The sequence below is a fragment of the Myotis daubentonii genome, chromosome 3 (genome assembly GCF_963259705.1).
Source record: "Myotis daubentonii chromosome 3, mMyoDau2.1, whole genome shotgun sequence".
NCBI classification, from domain to species: domain Eukaryota; kingdom Metazoa; phylum Chordata; class Mammalia; order Chiroptera; family Vespertilionidae; genus Myotis; species Myotis daubentonii.
The window spans coordinates 169112398-169129872 of NC_081842.1; the positions used below are offsets into that span (position 1 = coordinate 169112398).

Here is a 17475-nt window from a genome sequence, read left to right on the forward strand (position 1 = left end):
GACTGCTGACTCCTAACCACTCACCTGCCTGCCTGATTGCCCCTAACCGCTTCTGCCTGCCAGCCTGATCACCCCCTAACCACTCCTCTGCAGGCCCAGTCACCCCCAACTGCCCTCCCCTGCAGGCCTGATCTTGCCCCCAACTGCCCTTCCCTGCAGGCCTGATCTTGCCCCCAACTGCCCTTCCCTGAAAGCCATCTTGTGACGATGTGAGGGTGGCCATCTTGTGATGATGTGTTTGAATTTCATGTAATTTTATAGACACAAATATTTTTACTTTCTGGTGTTTCTTTTAACCATTTAAAAATAGAAAATCATTTTTTAGCTCACAAGCCTCACAAAAAGAGGCCAGGCAATGGGCTTTACTTTGCTGATACCTGGAATTAGATAGAACAGCATCTGCACATAATAGGCACAAATGAATGATTTTCCCTCCCAGAAATAACTGGAAACTGTGTAATCCTTATGTTGATTTCTTTGTGTAATCTTTATGTTAATTATGTTTAAGTTTTTTGTTTGTTTGTTTTGTTAATCCTCACCCAAGGATATTTTTTCCCATTGCTTTTTAGAGAGTAGGAAGGGAGAGAGACAGAGACATCAGTTTGAGAGAGACACATCGATTGGTTGTCTCCCTCAGATGCCCTGACCAGGGCCTGGGATCTAACCTGCAACCCAGGTACATGCCCTTGACTGGGAATTGGACCCACAACCCTTCAATCTGTGAGCCAACAATTGGTAACCTCGGAGTAACACTGGCTAGGGCTCATGTATTTTGTTTTAGAATGAAAATAAATTAGCTCAGGGTCTGAATAATATATATACTATAATTTGAAGAAAAGTTATCACATTGCAAAAATTACAAATATAGCTAGCTGTCCCTTTGCCTGAAGGAAAATAAAAAGACTGGTGGAATCTGGCATTATATGTTAGATTGGAAAGCAATTGAAATGAGTTTTTTGATGCTTCCATGTCTTTCTCTTCTTACTGTTAGAAATAAGGCGAGCCCCAAAATCAGGGCTCCTGGTAAAACACAACGCACACTCGGGAGCCAGGCAGCAAGGCAAATATCTTCACTCCTGCAGGAGGGTGCACATTCACATGGTCTGGGAGCACATGCACACTGGGTGGCGGTCTGCTCAGGCTCTCATGCCTGGCGCATGTCATCTGTTCCTCACTCTTGGTTGGAAGACCTTAGGCTCACACTCTTGCGCGATTGGCTAATTTAAACAAAGAGGTTGACCTTTGCTGTTTCAAAATGGCAGCCCCTCATGGGAGCCAAAATGGCAGCCGCCAAAACTCTCTTCTTTGACAGAAAAGATTGTTTATTCTCACATAACCAATAACTAAATCCTTCCTCAAAGCATCATACTCAGTAATAAACATATATTAGGTAGGATTGGTCTGGTGCTTGAATAATGTGTCTTTTTTTAATTTAAGGAGTATGGATGTCTCTAATAGTATTTTTAGTCTACTAGAGGCCCAGTGCATGAATTCGTGCACGGTTGGGGTCCCTCGGCCTGGCTGGCGATTGGGTCCGATCAGGGCCATCTCACCCATTCTGGGGGTTGAGGAGGGACTGCGGGAGGTTGGCTGGCCAGCCTGGGGAGGGACCGCGGGAGGTTGGCTGGCCAGCCATGGGGAGGGACCGCGGGAGGTTGGCTGGCCAGCCATGGGGAGGGACCGCGGGAAGTTGGCTGGCCAGCCATGGGGAGGGACTGCGGAGGTTGGCTGGCTGGCAGCAGGAGGTTGACTGTGGGAGTGCACTGACCACCAGGAGCAGCTCCTGCGTTGAGCGTCTGCCTCCTGGTGGTCAGTGCATGTCATAGTGACCAGTCGTAACAGTCACTTAGGCTCTTATATATATAGATAAGTAGATTAACATTTCATTTTACAGTATTATTCTTGATTATTCTCTCTAGATATACCTGTGTTTCCTACGATCACAGCCACTGTGACTTTTCAGGAATTCAGATATGATGAGTTTGACGGCTCCATCTTTACTATACCTGACGACTACAAGGAAGACCCAAGCCGTTTTCCTGATCTCTAATGACGCGAGCATGACGCCATCTCACCAAGGAAAGCAAGAGCGTGCAGAGACCCCACAGGGAGGCGAAGTAGGAGGGACAGATGCTTTCAGTGAAGAAAAGGGAATTTCATAGAACTGACACATCAGTGATATGACATAATGAAATGGGCCTCTAATAAGTTTCCTGATGTGCCATTTTCAGTCTTTTTAAATATATACATATTATAGTGTAATAGTTTGACACCTTAATGACCCTAAGTACTTCTTATGTAAAACAGCTATGAGTGCTGTGATTTGTTTTTAAAGATTTTTACACTTCTTGTTGAAATATATATGCATATATATCTATATCTATATATATAGTTATATCTAAAACACTCCTGGACCAGTAACATAAATTAAATGTCTTAAGAGATATGAAGCCCTTTACAGTTGTCATCTTATATTCACACACTGACCACCAGGAGACAAACGCCGAACGCAGGAGCTGCTCCTGGTGGTCAGCGCTCTCCCACAGCCAACCTCCTACGGCCGACCAAGGTGACATTTATAAATATTCCTTCCAACTTTGTTTTCATAAAATGTAAACTATGTAACTTTATGTATAGTTCAGTAATTTGAATGTTTGTTCAATATGATGAACTAGAAAGGAATGCAGTTTTCTGTAGATGAATGAACCAAATGGTAACCATTAAACAATTGCATTTATATGTTGCAATACATTTCAGAAGGAGCATTCACTCTGCAGGGAATAAGGTACCTCCTTTAGCACCTTAGTGCAATTCATTGTGGTGCTATTTGTTTTTACCTGAATTCTTTCTTCAATGGTAAATGTTTGTTACTAATCTTCCTTTCATAGAACCTCTATTTTTTTTCTAAACTTGAGTTTTAAAGCCTTTTTTGTGTTCATAATAGGATATGACTAGCATGTTTAAGGATAGTCCTCTTCCAAATCTCAGCACTTTAAAAATATTCCAAAATTTTAAACTTGCTTCCTAATAACTGCACATCATTCTGATTATTTTGTTTGTTTTTAGTGTTCATGTCAGTTTTAACTCACATTTTGGACTCCCTACATATTTAATGCTTTCAAAGTAAGGTAAAAACATTTTATATGCTAACAGAATATATTTGTTATAAGTTAAATTCCAAAAATGTACACAAGATTGATAATTCCTACTGTTTATTTTTTTAAGTCACAAGAAAATATTTATTGGTTTTAATTATCTTCAAAGTGTTAAAAAATCATGCATTACTCATTTTCACACTTAAAATTTTTCATGTTTATTCCAAGATGGTTTGATGGTCCAAGAATGAAAATAAATTAGGGAGAATAAGGTATGAGACATAATATGTTACGTTATATTTAAGAAATTAGCTAAAGAAATGCTTTTTAAATGTATCCTGATGAATGTGTGAGAATGCATTTGTCAGGTTTTTTAGAGTGACCCGTAATTTAAACATTTTCAAGAATTTTAATTAAGCTGAATGAGTTTAGAAACCTTTATTGAAAAGATGATTATTTACAAATCCAAAGCATCAATCATAAGAAAATTTTTATAATAAACATCTTTAAAGCTGCATCTTTCATGCTGGTAACATAATTGCATATGTTGACATTTTATTAAATACATTTTATAATAAAGAAAAATAATCATAGTTAAAAATTCAAAGGCCATTTACTACCTGGTGTGGGTCTGTTGAATTTTGTGAGAAGAGTTGGAAACCCAGACTAGGTTTATTAAATACAAGTTGATCCCAATTATTTTGGGAATCCTTATAGATCAAGTGACTTAGAAATTGAATTATCTTGTCAGTAATTATGTGAGGTTTGAGACACTGAATGGTAGTTATCACTGTTGCTTTTAGGCTCCCTTACTCTTTGGGAATGTTATATTTTCAGGATTATACTATAGATTTTTCACAAGTACAGACAATTTAGTGGGGGAAAAAACATGGAAAATTGCAACTTGGAACTTAACAATTTCCTAAAAGCTGTGAATATTTTGCTGGGGTACACTGGAGGTAGGAAGACTACTGAAAACTTTTGCACTTGGATTTTGTTTTTAACTCGTAACTTTTTCTTTCATAAAGGATAGTAGAAAGAGATGATCCATTCCAAATGTCTTTTATTTGATCATAAAGGACAAGCAAATGTCAGTATCTCTTATAATGGTGAAAACAAGGAGTTATTAATGCAAATAAACTTTTCACATTAAACTTTTCAAAATGTGCCTTTTAATCCAGTTAATGAATGAAGCGATATTCTGTGTTTCAAGTAACTAAATCAAAACACCATATCCTATATAATAAAGAGGTAATATGCAATTTGACCCTCACACCGTAACACCATCACAAGATGGCGGTGCACACAGCGGGGGTGGAACCAGCTGCTCCGCGCACCGGCCACCGCAATTCCTGCGGCCCCTTGGGGGGGCGGGTTCCCGCTGCTGCTCTGCATGGCTTCCACTGGGGTGACCAGGCCAGCACATGAGGGCAGTTAGGGGTGAGATCAGGCCAGCAGGGGAGGGCAGTTGGGGGCGATTGGGCTGGCAGGGAAGGACAGTTGGGGGCAATCAGGATGGCAGGGAGCAGTTAGGCATCAGGCCAGCAGGGGAGCAGTTAGGGGGTGATCAGGCTGGCAGGCCATCAAGCGGTTAGGAGCCAGCAGTCCCGGATTGTGAGAGGGATGTCAGAGGGATCCCAGATTGGAGAGGGTGCAGGCTGGGCTGAGGGACACCCCCACCCCCCGCCACCATCCCAGTGCATGAATTTTGTGCACCAGGCCTCTAGTATTTTAATCCCACATGAAAATCTAGATTTTGTAGTGTAGGTCCATAAAATTCTGTCTTCTGTTTGTGATTGAAGAAAATTAAAACTTGGGGGCCTATGAAATAGTCACCTTAAATGGCTATTTTGAAGAGTTCAATATTTCTGCCAACAGTGTGGCATCAAAAGGTCAGATTCTTGTCTTAAAATAATTTTTTTTAAAATATATTTTATTGATTTTTTACAGAGAGGAAGGGAGAGAGATAGAGAGCTAGGAACATCGATGAGAGAGAAACATCGATCAGCTGCCTCCTGCACATCCCCTACTGGGGAAGTGCCCACAACCCAGGTACATGCCCTTGACCGGAATCGAACCCGGGACCCTTCAGTCCGCAGGCCGACGCTCTATCCACTGAGCCAAACCGGTTTCGGCTTAAAATAATTTTTGAGAGAGAATTTGCTTCATAGAGAATTGTCAGATTTCATAAAAAGGAAGCATAAAGCAGATGCTCTGATTATTGTGAACCTAGGAACATATGGTCTGGAAATTAACACATTTCAGAGAAGCTAATAGCTGACGGAAGCTGAAAAACAATTTTGTTTCTGCTTTGAATTGGTATTGAGCCCCACTCACACTAATAGAAATGACTTTTTATAGTGTTATTCATGGACAGTTTATAATTCACACCTTGTGAGAGAGTAGTGAATAATGATCTTTAGTGACCCCTTCTTATTTTTCACTAAGTCTACAGAATTGATCCTGTTTCAAGGGGACAAAAAAGGTCTGGACTAAACGCTTTCATATTGACTTAAGGATTGCTTCCTTTTGCTCATTTATGTTCCTTTTATTTGCAAATAGCATGAGTAAGAAAGTTACAGTAGAACACTAGGTGAATTTGAAGTCCTGCCTTTAAAATTGAGTGAGAGAATTATTAATTAGTATGGAACACATTATGCCTCTGATGTTAACTCCAGCAAGAGGAATCTTAACCATGTTTTCTAAAATTAAGAAAATGCATCCTTACCAAAGTTTTTATATTTGGAAACTGTAAACTTTCAAAGACAACTGACAGTAAAACTTGCCCAAGAGACAAAAGGACAGAGGAGATATTACACTACTTGTAAAGTGCAAAGTTAATACTTTTACAAAGCATTTTATGTCAGAAATCTGGGGCAGTAGTATTTTAGATTGTCATCTAAAAATGTCACCTCAAGTATTTTGGCAATTTTAGGTCATGTGACCCTCTACAGTACTATCTAGTGAAGAACTTCTAAAATTATCTTATTTTAGTATAGTACTTTTAGTCATAATGGCACCAATGATACAGTTACAATTTCACTTTTGCCACAACACCTGCAAATACATAAGCAAAATCTAAGGATTTTAAAGAAAGGTACTTGGAAAGCATTCCTGAATTTCATCGTTTTACAGATGAAAATAACTTGCCTAAAGTAAAAAACTTTGTGTAATAAAAAACAGAAAACCCCCACCACTTACTTACCTGTACCTCCCATAGCATTCTTGATCACTAAAGGTGGCTGACAATGACTGGCTGGGATGCTCTAATAAAAATGGGTGGTGTAGGAGTTTTGGAAAGCAGAAGTGAAGCAGAAATTTTGTAGCTTACCTGCTGGCCCCTTTGGGATGAGGTAAGAGCAAGGCCTGCAGTTACTTCACCTTCTCTTCCTTCAGCTTCTCAGACCTACAGGCCAGATATGTGAGTTTAGCTTCATGATGCAAAATCCTGGCTTCCGCCATGCCACCCAGGTGAGAAGCAATGAGACCTGAGTTCTAGCCCATCCTTGTGGATTCCAGCTTGTGCTTGTGGTTCTAACTTACTCTTCCCTCTAATTATCCATCTTCCCTTCTCAACTGCCTGCAGGCTTCAACCTCCAGCATCATATAAAGCCCATAAACAGATTTGAAACTGGTTAACCAGCTCCCATAATTAAGGTCAAATCCCTGTAACAAACTTTTTTTTTTTCATAACATACAACGATGTTTTTTATTATGTATGGGTTTTAGAAATTATTTCCTTGATCACTTCGTACACAGGTAAAAATAAAATGTACTGTTTAGCATATTAGAACTTGCAAAACTGGTCATTGCCAACAGCAAGGAAAATTATCCCTAAAACATGCTTAACCAGGAGGCCAATTCATCTGCCAACCTCCAAGAACATGAAGATGAACATGATAGACTGCCCCGCATCTGTGCCTTCATTCACTACCATGCGGTAACCCTTCTTTAGGCCCAGATCAGCAGCACATTTCTTGCCAACAATCATTAAATGTCCAAGAAGATTTTCATGATCATCTTCTGCTACAGAAATCTGGGATATATGTTTCTTAGGTATCACTAGAAAATGCGTTGGTGCTTGAGGGGAAATGTCATGGAAAGCAAGACACGGATTGTCCTCAGAAATGATTTTGGCTGGGATTTCCTTGCCAATGATTTTCCGAAGAACGTGTCCCCACCAGGCCAAGTGGCTTGACCGCAAGGCTGCTGGGGGTGCAGCCCGAGTGGAGGCTGTAACAAATCTTTTTCTCTTTTGAATGCTGACTGGTAAAAAAAAGTTAAATCTACGTGCTTGTCTTCTAAAACAATTTAAGTAAGCAAATCTTAACTTCATTTTTGTGACCGTTAACCTTCAATTCCTTATGCAAAAATCATCATACTTTATTTATTTGTTTATTTAAATGTGGCAGTTTTTATTTTTTATTTTATTTTATTTTTTAAATATATTTTATTGATTTTTTACAGAGAGGAAGGGAGAGAGATAGAGAGTTAGAAACATCGATGAGAGAGAAACATCGATCAGCTGCCTCCTGCACATCTCCTACTGGGGATGTGCCCGCAACCCAGGTACATGCCCTTGACCGGAATCGAACCTGGGACCTTTCAGTCCGCAGGCCGATGCTCTGTCCACTGAGCCAAACCGGTTTCGGCATGTTGCAGTTTTTTAAAAAAAAATTATATATATATATATATATATATATATATATATATATATATATATATATATATATATATATAAAATATTGATTTTTTTTATAGAGAGGAAGGGAGAAGGATAGAGAGTTAGAAACATCGATGAGAGAGAAGCATCAATCAGCTGCCTCCTGCACACCCCCTACTGGAGATGTGCCTGCAACCAAGGTACATGCCCTTGACTGGAATCGAACCTGGGACCCTTCAGTCCCCAGGCCGACGCTCTATCCACTGAGCCAAACCTGCTAGGGCCATCATACTTTATTTAACTAACTAGCTTTTTTTTAAAAAATACATCATGTAACTAATTTTAGTATCACTAATTTAGTGACTGTGCACTGGAAAAATAACTTTTACAAAGTGATATTTTGAAAAGAATGAGAACATGTCACTTCCCCAATTATTTTTTTTTGTATAAGAGAACATTTATTTGGTACATCACAGGTAGAAAAATTTCTAGAAGTGGACTTAGGAAACAAGTTACAGAGGTAAAGGAAGGTCCCATGGAACTTGGAGTGAGGCAGTTAAAGGTAAAGTGCGTGGGGCAGGGAAGAGGAAGATGGGAAAGGCATGGGCGAGCTTCGGGAAGGAAAGCACCTTTCCCAATTATTTTTGTAAGGACATTATTTAAAAAACTAGAGGCCTGGTGCACAAAAATTTGTGCACTCGGGGGAGTCCCTCAGCCTGGCCTATGCCCTCTTGCAGTCTGGGACCCCTCGGTGGATGTCCACCTGCTCGCTTAGGCCCGCTCCCCAGGGGAATTGGGCCTAAGTTGGCACTCAAACATCCCTCTGGAAGCCTGGGAGCCCTCGGGGGAATGTCCACTTGCCAGCGGGGAGCAGGCCTAGCTGCAGTCGGACATCCTTAGCACTGCTGAAGAGGCTGGAGAGGCTCCCGCCACCACTGCTGTGCTGGCAGCCGTCACCCTGGCTTGTGGCTGAGCAGAGCTCCACCTTTGGGAGTGCACTGACCACCAGGGGGCAGCTCCTGCATTGAGCATCTGCTCCCTGGTGGTCAGTGTGTGTCAGTAACCAGTCATTCCCAGTTGTTCTGCTGTTAGGGTCAATTTGCATATTACCCTTTTATTATATAGGATAGAGGACTGGTGCACGGGTGGAGGCCAGCTGGTTTGTCCTGAAAGGTGTCCTGGATCAGGGTGGGGGTTCTGCTGGGCTGCCTGGCCAGCCTGGGTGAGGGGCTGATGGCTGTTTGCAGGCTGGTCACACCCCCTTCAGGGTGGGGGTCCCCACTGGGGTGCCTGGCCAGCCTGGGTGAGGGACTGATGGCTGTTTGCAGGCTCGTCAAGCCCTCCAGTGGTGACCCTCACCCCATGGGGGTTTGGCCAGCCTGGGTGAGGAGCTGAGGGCTGTTTTCAGGCTGGCCACAGCCCCTTCAGGGTGGGGGTCCCCACTGGAGTGCTTGGCCAGTCTGGGTGAGGGGCTGATGGCTGTTTTCACGCTGGCTAAGTCCCCTGGCGACCGAAGCTCCCAGCCTCTCCTTTTTTTTAATTGTTTTATTCTGGGATTTATTTATCTTCTATAATTGAAACGTTGTAGCCTTGAATGGAGCCCATTTCCTGCCAGGGCAGGCGGGAAGTTTGGCTTCCTCCATTGCTGTGGGCAACCCAAGCCTTTTGCTCGCTCCAGCTCCGAGGCCATGGCAGCTGGAAGCAGGTATCTGGGATTTATTTATCTTCTATAACTGAAACTTTGTAGCCTTGAGCAGAGCTCAGGGCCAGCAAGGCAGGCAGGAAGCTTGGCTTCCTCCATTGCCTCCAAGCCTCCTGCTTGTTCAGCTCCATGGCTGCCGCCATCTTAGTTGGGTTAATTTGCATATTTGCTCCTGATTGGCTGGTGGGCATGGCTTGTGGGTGTAGCAGAGGTATGGTCAATTTGCATGTTTCTCTGTTACTAGATTAGAGGCCTGTTGCACGAAGAGATTTGTGCAATAGGCCTTCTCTTGGCTGCTGGCACTGGTTTTCCTCCTGCACCCGGGACCCAGGCCTTTGCTCTAGCTGGGCTCCGGCTGAAGCCGCCTCGGAGCCATTAGGCTTCGCTACTCCGCAGATCCCAGGGCCGTGAGGCCTCGCTGCTCCGCCTGGCGCCAGGGTGTGAGGCCTCACTGCTCTGGCCCCGGGCCGTCAGACTTCGCTCCACCGCTTGGAACCTAGTATGCAAATTAACCTCCATCTTTGTTGGTGGTGAATTTGCATATCGTGGTGATTAGCCAATGGGAGGCGTAGCGAAGGTACGGTCAAATACCATGTTTGTCTATTATTAGGTAAGACTAGTGGCCAGTGCACGAAATTCATGAATGGAGGGATGGGTTCCCTCAGCCCATCCTGCATCCTCTCTAATTGGGTCCCCTTGGGGGATGTCCGACTGCCGGCAGAGGGATCAGGCCTAAACCGGCAGTCGGACATCCCTCTCGCAACCTGGGACCACTGGCTCCTAACTGCCTCTGCCTACCTGCCTGATTGCCCCAACCCCTCTGCCTGCCTGATCACGCCTAACCTCTCTGCCTGCCTGATCATGCCTAACCTCTCTGCCTGCCTGCCTGATCACCCCTAACTGCCCTCCTGCTGGCCTGATCTCGCCCCCAACTGCCCTCCCCTGCAGGCCAATTTAGTTCTGATTGGTTGGTTTCTATGCCAGTCAGTGTCAAGCTCTGCCTCCTAGGCAGCCATTGGCTCCTCACAGCACCGAGATTTGGTTCTGATTGGTTGTTCATATGTCAATGTCAAAAGCTCCACCTCCTAGGCAAGCATTTACTCCTCATAGCACCCAGATTCTGTTCTGATTGGTTGGTTCCTATGCCAGTCGGCATCACTAGGCTTATCAACAGGGCCTGATCAGAAAGGCAGGGCTGATCAGCAGCCCGGGTAGAGGCCTGGAGAGAAATGGAGGCATGTGGGAAACTGCCTATTGTCTTCACTAGCAGTGAGGTATGGACAGAGAACCTGGAAGGCTGGTGACACTTGAAGCCCTAGCAAAGGTCAAAGCTGTGCACCCACTGTTAGTCCAGACAATGGTAGCTGAAGCAACTTCCCCACCAGATAGTCATGTAAATCCTTTTCTTTTTAATCGTTACATTCTTTATTAGTTAAGGAATAACAAATATGTCCTCATTAACCCCCAACCCCCTTCCCCCCCACTCTCATGCTCTCATCCTGCTGTTGTCCATGTCCATTGGTTTGGCTTATATGCATGCATACAAGTCCTTTGGTTGACCTCTTCCCCTTACCCCCACTGTCCCCTACTTTGCCTCTGGGGATTAATAGTTTGATTGCTGTTTCTCTGTCTTTGGATCTGTCCCTGGTCATCAGTCTATGTTGTTCTCTATATTCCACAAATGAGTGAGATCATATGGTACTTATCTTTCTCTGACTGGCTTATTTCACTTAGCATAATGCTCTCCAGTTCCATCCAAGCTGTTGCAAAAGACAAGAGTTCTTTCTTTTTTACCGCAGGGTAGTATTCCATTGTGTAGATGTACCACAGTTTTTTAACACATTGTATGCGGGAAACGTATTTATACGTTTTATGTATTTATACCTCCTACCAGTGTAGTAGAGAGCGGGACACGTATTAACACATAGTTTGCGGGTAGTTTTTATCATGCGCTAAAAGGTGGCGTGGGCCATTTTTGCTAATTTTTTGCACAAATGGCAATGTTCAGTAAAATTACGATAACTTTAGTTTACGTATTTATACGTTACCCGCATTCTACCGCTAGTCTATAAAAAACGTATTAATAACATGTCCCGCACTCTACTACCAGTCAACGTAAAACGTATAAGTAAAACGTATAAATACGATTCCTGTATACAATGTGTTAATACGTTTTTTATAGACTAGCGGTAGAATGCGGGTAACGTATAAATACGTAAACTAAAGTTATCGTAATTTTACTGAACGTTGCCATTTGCGCAAAAAATTAGCAAAAATGGCCCGCGCCACCTGTTAGCACGCGATAAAAACTACCCACAAACAATGCGTTAATCCACTCATCTGCTGATGGGCACTTAGGCTGTTTCCAAATCTTAGCTATGGTGAATTGTGCTGCTATGAACATAGGGGTGCATATATTCGTTCTGATTGGTGTTTCTGGCTTCTTGGGATATATTCCTAGAAGTGGGATCACTGGGTCAAATGGGAGTTCCATTTTTAGTTTTTTGAGGAAGCTCCATACTGTTCTCCACAGTGGCTGCACCAGTCTGCATTCCAACCAGCAGTGCAGAAGGGTTCCTTTTTCTCCACATCCTCTCCAACACTTGTTGTTTGTTGATTTGTTGATGATAGCCGTTCTGACAGGTGTGAGGTGATACTGCATTGTCGTTTTGATTTGCATCTCTCATATAATTAGTGACTTTGAGCATGTTTTCCTATGTCTTTCGGTCTTCTGTATGTCCTCTTTCGAAAAGTGTCTATCTAGGTCCGTTGCCCATTTTTTTTATTGGATTGTTTATCTTCCTATTATTAACTTTCATGAGTTCCTTGTAAATTTTGGAGATTAAACTATTATTGGTGATATCATTGGAAAATACGTTCTCCCATGAAGTGGGTCTTCTTGTTGTTTTGTTGATGGTTTCCTTTGCTGTGCAAAAGCTTTTTATTTTTATGTAGTCCCATTTGTTTATTTTCTTTTTAGTTTCCAATGCCCTAGGAGCATTATCAGAGAAGAAATTCCTTCGACATATGTTTGCTATTTCACTGCCTGTGGATTCCTCTAGTATTTTTATGATTTCCCGTCTTACGTTTAAGTCTTTTATCCATTTTGAGTTTATTTTTGTGTATGGTGTGAGTTGGTGGACTAGTTTCATCCTTTTGCATGTATCTGTCCAATTTTCCCAACACCATTTATTGAAGAGACTGTCTTGACTCCATTGTATGCTTTTGCCTCCTTTGTTGAATATTAATTGGGCATAGTGCTTTGGGTCAATTTCTGGGTTCTCTATTCTATTCCATTGATCTATATGTCTGTTCTTGTGCCAGTACCAAGCTGTTTTAAGAACAGTGGCTTTGTAATACAGTTTGATATCTGGTATTGAGATCCCACCTACTCTGTTCTTCGTTCTCAGGATTGCTGCAGCTATTCGAGGTCTTTTTTTATTCCAGATGAATTTTTGGAACGTTCGTTCTAGATCTGTGAAATATGCCATTGGTAATTTAATGGGGATTGCATTGAATCTATAGATTTCTTTGGGTAGTATGGACATTTTGATGATGTTGATTCTACAAATCCATGAACACGGTATGTTCTTCAATCTGTTTATGTCTTCCTCTATCTCTTTTTTCAGTGTCCTGTAGTTTTTCGCATATAAGTCTTTTACCTCCTTAGTTAAGTTTATTCATAGGTATCTTAATTTTTTTGGTGCGATGGTAAATGGGATTGCTTTTTTAGTCTCCCTTTCTGTAAGTTCACTATTGGTGTAAAGAAATGCCTTAGATTTCTTGGTATTAATTTTGTATCCTGCTACATTGCTGAATTCATTTATTAACTCTAATAATTTTTTGATGGAGTCTTTAGGGTTTTCTATGTACAGTATTATCTCATCTGCAAATAAGGACAGTTTTACTTCTTCTTTTCCAATTTGGATGCCTTTTATTTCTTCTTCTTGTCTGATTGCAACGGCTAGTACTTCCAGTACTATGTTGAACAGGAGTGGTGCGAGGGGGAATCCCTGTCTTGTTCCTGTTTTTAGGGGAAATGGTTTTAGTTTTTGCCCATTGATTATGATGTTGGCTGTGGGTTTGTCATATATGGCTTTTATTATGTTGAGGTATGATCCTTCTATTCCTACCTTGCTGAGAATTTTTATCAAGAAAGGGTGTTGAATTTTGTCGAAAGCTTTTTCTGCATTAATTGATATGACTATGTGGTTTTTATCTCTCAATTTGTTTATGTGATGAATCACGTTTATTGATTTGCGGATATTGTACCATCCTGGCATCCCTGGGATGGATCCTACTTGGTCATGGTGTATGATCTTTCTGATGTATTGCTGGATCCGATCTGCTAGAATTTTGTTGAGTATTTTGGCGTCTATGTTCATGAGGGATATTGGCCTTATAATTCTCTTTCATTTTGTTCTCTCTACGGTATTGGTATTAGGGTGATGCTGGCTTCATAGAATGAGCTGGGAAGTGTTCCTTCTTCTTAAATTTTTTGGAATAGTCTGAGGAGGATATGTTTTAGTTCTTCCTTGAATGTTTGGTAAAACTCCCCTGTGAAGCCGTCTGGCCCCGGGCTTTTGTTTGCTGAGAGGTTTTTGATGACTGCTTCAATTTCTTCCATCGTTATTGGCCTGTTGAGATTTTTAGAATCCTCTGGATTGAGTTTTGGAAGATTGTATTTTTCTAGGAATATGTCCATTTCCTCCAGGTTGTCTAGTTTGTTAGAATAGAGTTGTTCATAGTATTTTTTAAGAATTCTTTGAATTTCTGAGGGATCTGTTGTTATATCGCCTCTTTCATTTCTGATTTTGTTTATTTGAGTCTTCTCTCTTTGCTTCTTGGTGAGCCTGGCTAGAAGTTTGTCAATCTTGTTTATCCTTTCAAAGAACCAGCTTTTGCTTTCATTGATCTTTTGTATTTTTTTTTTTTTGGTCTCTATGTCATTTATTTCTGCTCTGATCTTTATTATCTCCTTTCTTCTGCTCACTCTGGGCTTTTTTTGGTGTTCTCTTTCTAATTCTTTGAGTTGTAGAGTTAAATGATTTACTATCATTTTTTCTTGTTTTTTGAGGTAGGCCTGTAGTGCTATAAACTTCCCTCTCAGTACTGCTTTCATTGTGTCCCATAGATTTTGGGTTGTTGTACTGTTATTGTCATTAGTTTCCAGGGTGTTTTTAATTTCTACTTTGATCTCACTGGTAACCCAATCATTATTTAGTAACATGCTATTCAGCTTCCAAGTGTTTGAGTTTTTTGGATTGTTTTTACTGTGGTTTATTTCTAATATTATGCCCTTGTGATCTGAGAAGATGCTTGGTATGATTTCAATCTTCTTATATTTGGGGAGACTTTGCTTGTGACCCAATATGGGGTCTATTTTTGAAGATGTCCCATGTGCACTTGAGAAGAACGTATATTCCGTGGCTTTGGGGTGAAATGTTCTGAAGATGTCAATTAAGTCCATCTGATCTAGTGAGTCATTTAGGATTGCTGTTTCTTTGCTGATTTTTTGTCTAGAGGATTTATCCAGTGATGTCAGTAGTGTGTTTAAGTCCCCTACTATGATTGTGTTGTTGTTGATCTCTCCCTTGTTATTTTCCAGGAGGTTTTTTATGTATTTGGGTGCTCCTGCATTGGGTGCATATATGTTTATAAGGGTTATATCCTCTTGTTGTATCGATCCCTTTAATATTATGAAGTGGCCTTCCTTATCTCTTGTTATAGCCTTCACTCTGAGGTCTATTTTGTCAGATATAAGTATTGCTACCCCAGCTTTTTTTTCATTTCCATTTGCCTGAAAGATATTTTTCCATTCCTTCACTTCAGTCTGTGTGAGTCCCTTTTTCTGAGGTGGGTCTCTTGTAGACAGCATATATATGGGTCATGTCTTTTTATCCATTCAGTCACTCGATGTCTTTTGATTGGTGCGTTTAGTCCGTTTACATTTAAAGTTATTATTGAAAGGTGCGTGCTTGGATTCATTTCTATTTTCGTGCCTGTGTTCTTTCTTACCTTTATATTTCTTCTTTTTGCAGCATTCCTTTTAGCATTTCTTGCATTGCTGGCTTGGTAGTGATAAACTCCCTTAGCCTTTTTTTTTGTCTGCAAAGCTCCTGATTTCCCCTTCAATTTTGATTGATAGTCTTGCTGGATAGAGTATTCTTGGATTCAGTCCTTTCCTTTGCAACACTTTGTATACCTCCTTCCATTCCCTTCTAGCTTGATGTGTTTCTGTTGAGAAATCATTTGATAATCTGATGGGGGATCCTTTGTAGGTAACTCTCTGTTTCTCTCTTGCAGCCTTTAAGATTCTGTTTTTGTCTTGTACATTTGCCATCGTTATTATGACGTGTCTTGGTGTGGGTCTTTTGGTGTTCATCTTGCTTGGGCCTCTCTGTACTTGTGTAACTTTTTTCTTCCCCATATCTGGGAAGTTTTCTGTCATTATTTCTTCAAATAGATTTTCTGATCCTTGCTGCTCTTCTTGTCCTTCTTGCAGCCCTATTATGCATACGTTACTTTGTTTCATGTTGTCCCAAAGCTCCCTTAGGCTCTCCTCCTGCTTTTTAATTTTCTTCTCCAGTTGCTGTTCAGATTGAGCTTGTTTCTCTGCCTTATCTTCTAACTCAGTAATTTGGTCCTCTGCTTCTTCTAGTCTGCTGTTGAAACTTTCCATGGTGTTTTTGATTGTAGCTACATCACTTTTCATTTCTTCCTGATTCTTTTTTTTTCTTCCTGATTCTTGCATAGGTTGTTGATTTTCTCATCCATTCGGTGAATGAATTGTACAACCATTATTCTGAATTCTTTTTCTGTCATGTTGCATGCTTCAACTTGATTAATTTCCTTTCTTGGCGACTCCTCATTGTCTTTCCTCTGGGTGTTGTGTCGTCTCTTCATTCTGATTACCTCCCGATGGTTCAAACGTCGAATTGCGTGGGCCTGGGCTGTGTGCAGTGGGAGCCTCACACCACCCTAGTGTCACTGAAGAGCTCTGACACTAAGATGTGTTGTTGTTGTGGGTTGGTGGGAACCAGGCTCGCTCAGAATCAGTGTTGCCAGCGCTCAATGTTGCCTCATGCGTGCCCTTAGAATCAGGGACCCTGCCTGCACTGTGCTGAAACAGAGACCCCCTGGAGCGTGCTGAAAATCAGCGCCCTCTAGCGTGTGCCAGGAGTCAGAGTTCCCCAAGAATCCAGTATCAGAGTCTCTGTTGTTTGCACGACCTCGCATTGAGAATCAGGGTCCCTGTGTGCCATTGCACTAAGAATTGGGGTCACTGGCTCTTAGTATGAATGCACAGGGAGTCAGGGATCTCAGGCGCAGGTGATAAGAAACACAGTCAAGTCACTGGTGTTTGGTTCTGCCTTCTGCGCAGAGAATCGGGGACCCTGGGCCCGAGCTACGTGGGACAAATTCCCGGTGTTTGCACAATTGCTTCTAGCCCAGGGCTCCTAGAGCAGGCAGTGCGCGCAGGACCAGTTCCCTTCCCGGTGTTCTCGCGTTTGCTCCCAGCCCAGGACTCCTGAAGTAGGCACTACGCGGGACCAGTTCCAAGGTGCTCGTGCAATTCCAGGTTAAAGTTCCTGTGGCAGCACTGAGACCCGGGCAAGGGGTGGGTTTATCAGTTACTATGGCGCTGCCCCCACACCTGCAGGAAGGGGGATGGGCTTTGTTACTCACGGATCTGCTGAGGGGATTTCTGAACTTTTGGTGTCCACACGTCTGTAGCTGTGGTCACAGGTCTCTGTCCCCAGTGGCTGCAGGGTCCTGGTATGTGTCTGAGATCAGACTGGGTGGTGCTGAGGCCAGGATCCTAGTCTCAAGCAGCTCTGTTTTCCAAGATGGCATGGTCGCTGTGCCCATGCTGGCCTCCCAGCCCTTTTTTTGTTTTTTTAAATTAAATCTTTATTGTTAAGATTATTACAGTTGTTCCTCTTTCCCCCTCCATAACTCCCCTCCACCCGTTTCCCACCCCACCCTCCACCCTCACCGCCCCCCCCCCACTG

At 42.2% G+C, this 17475-nt stretch overlaps 2 protein-coding genes across 9 annotated transcripts in view; one reads left to right on the forward strand and one right to left on the reverse strand.

Annotated features, from left to right (window-relative positions):
* The window catches only part of ANKRD13C (ankyrin repeat domain 13C), a 75065-nt gene extending 70806 nt beyond the window's left edge, over window positions 1-4259 (forward strand). For 7 of the 8 annotated variants that reach the window (XM_059689192.1, XM_059689189.1, XM_059689191.1 and 4 more), the window contains one exon: window positions 1920-4259. In XM_059689192.1, coding sequence (XP_059545175.1) covers window positions 1920-1977 — 58 coding nt within the window. In that variant the 3' untranslated portion in view covers window positions 1978-4259. Of the gene's footprint in view, window positions 1-569; window positions 662-1919 lie in introns of those variants that run through there. The other variant, XM_059689187.1, reaches the window with a different exon arrangement.
* Window positions 4260-6957: 2698 nt separating this feature from the next.
* LOC132229747 (adenosine 5'-monophosphoramidase HINT1-like) lies at window positions 6958-7431 on the reverse strand. Its single transcript, XM_059686225.1, has one exon. The coding sequence runs from the start codon at window positions 7429-7431 to the stop codon at window positions 6958-6960; it is 474 nt and encodes a 157-aa protein (XP_059542208.1).
* Between the last annotated feature and the right edge of the window lie 10044 nt (window positions 7432-17475).

Excerpts from the sequence above, each read along its gene's own strand:
- LOC132229747 (XM_059686225.1), bottom strand. The coding sequence starts at position 7,431 with ATGAAGTTAAGATTTGCTTACTTAAATTGTTTTAGAAGACAAGCACGT.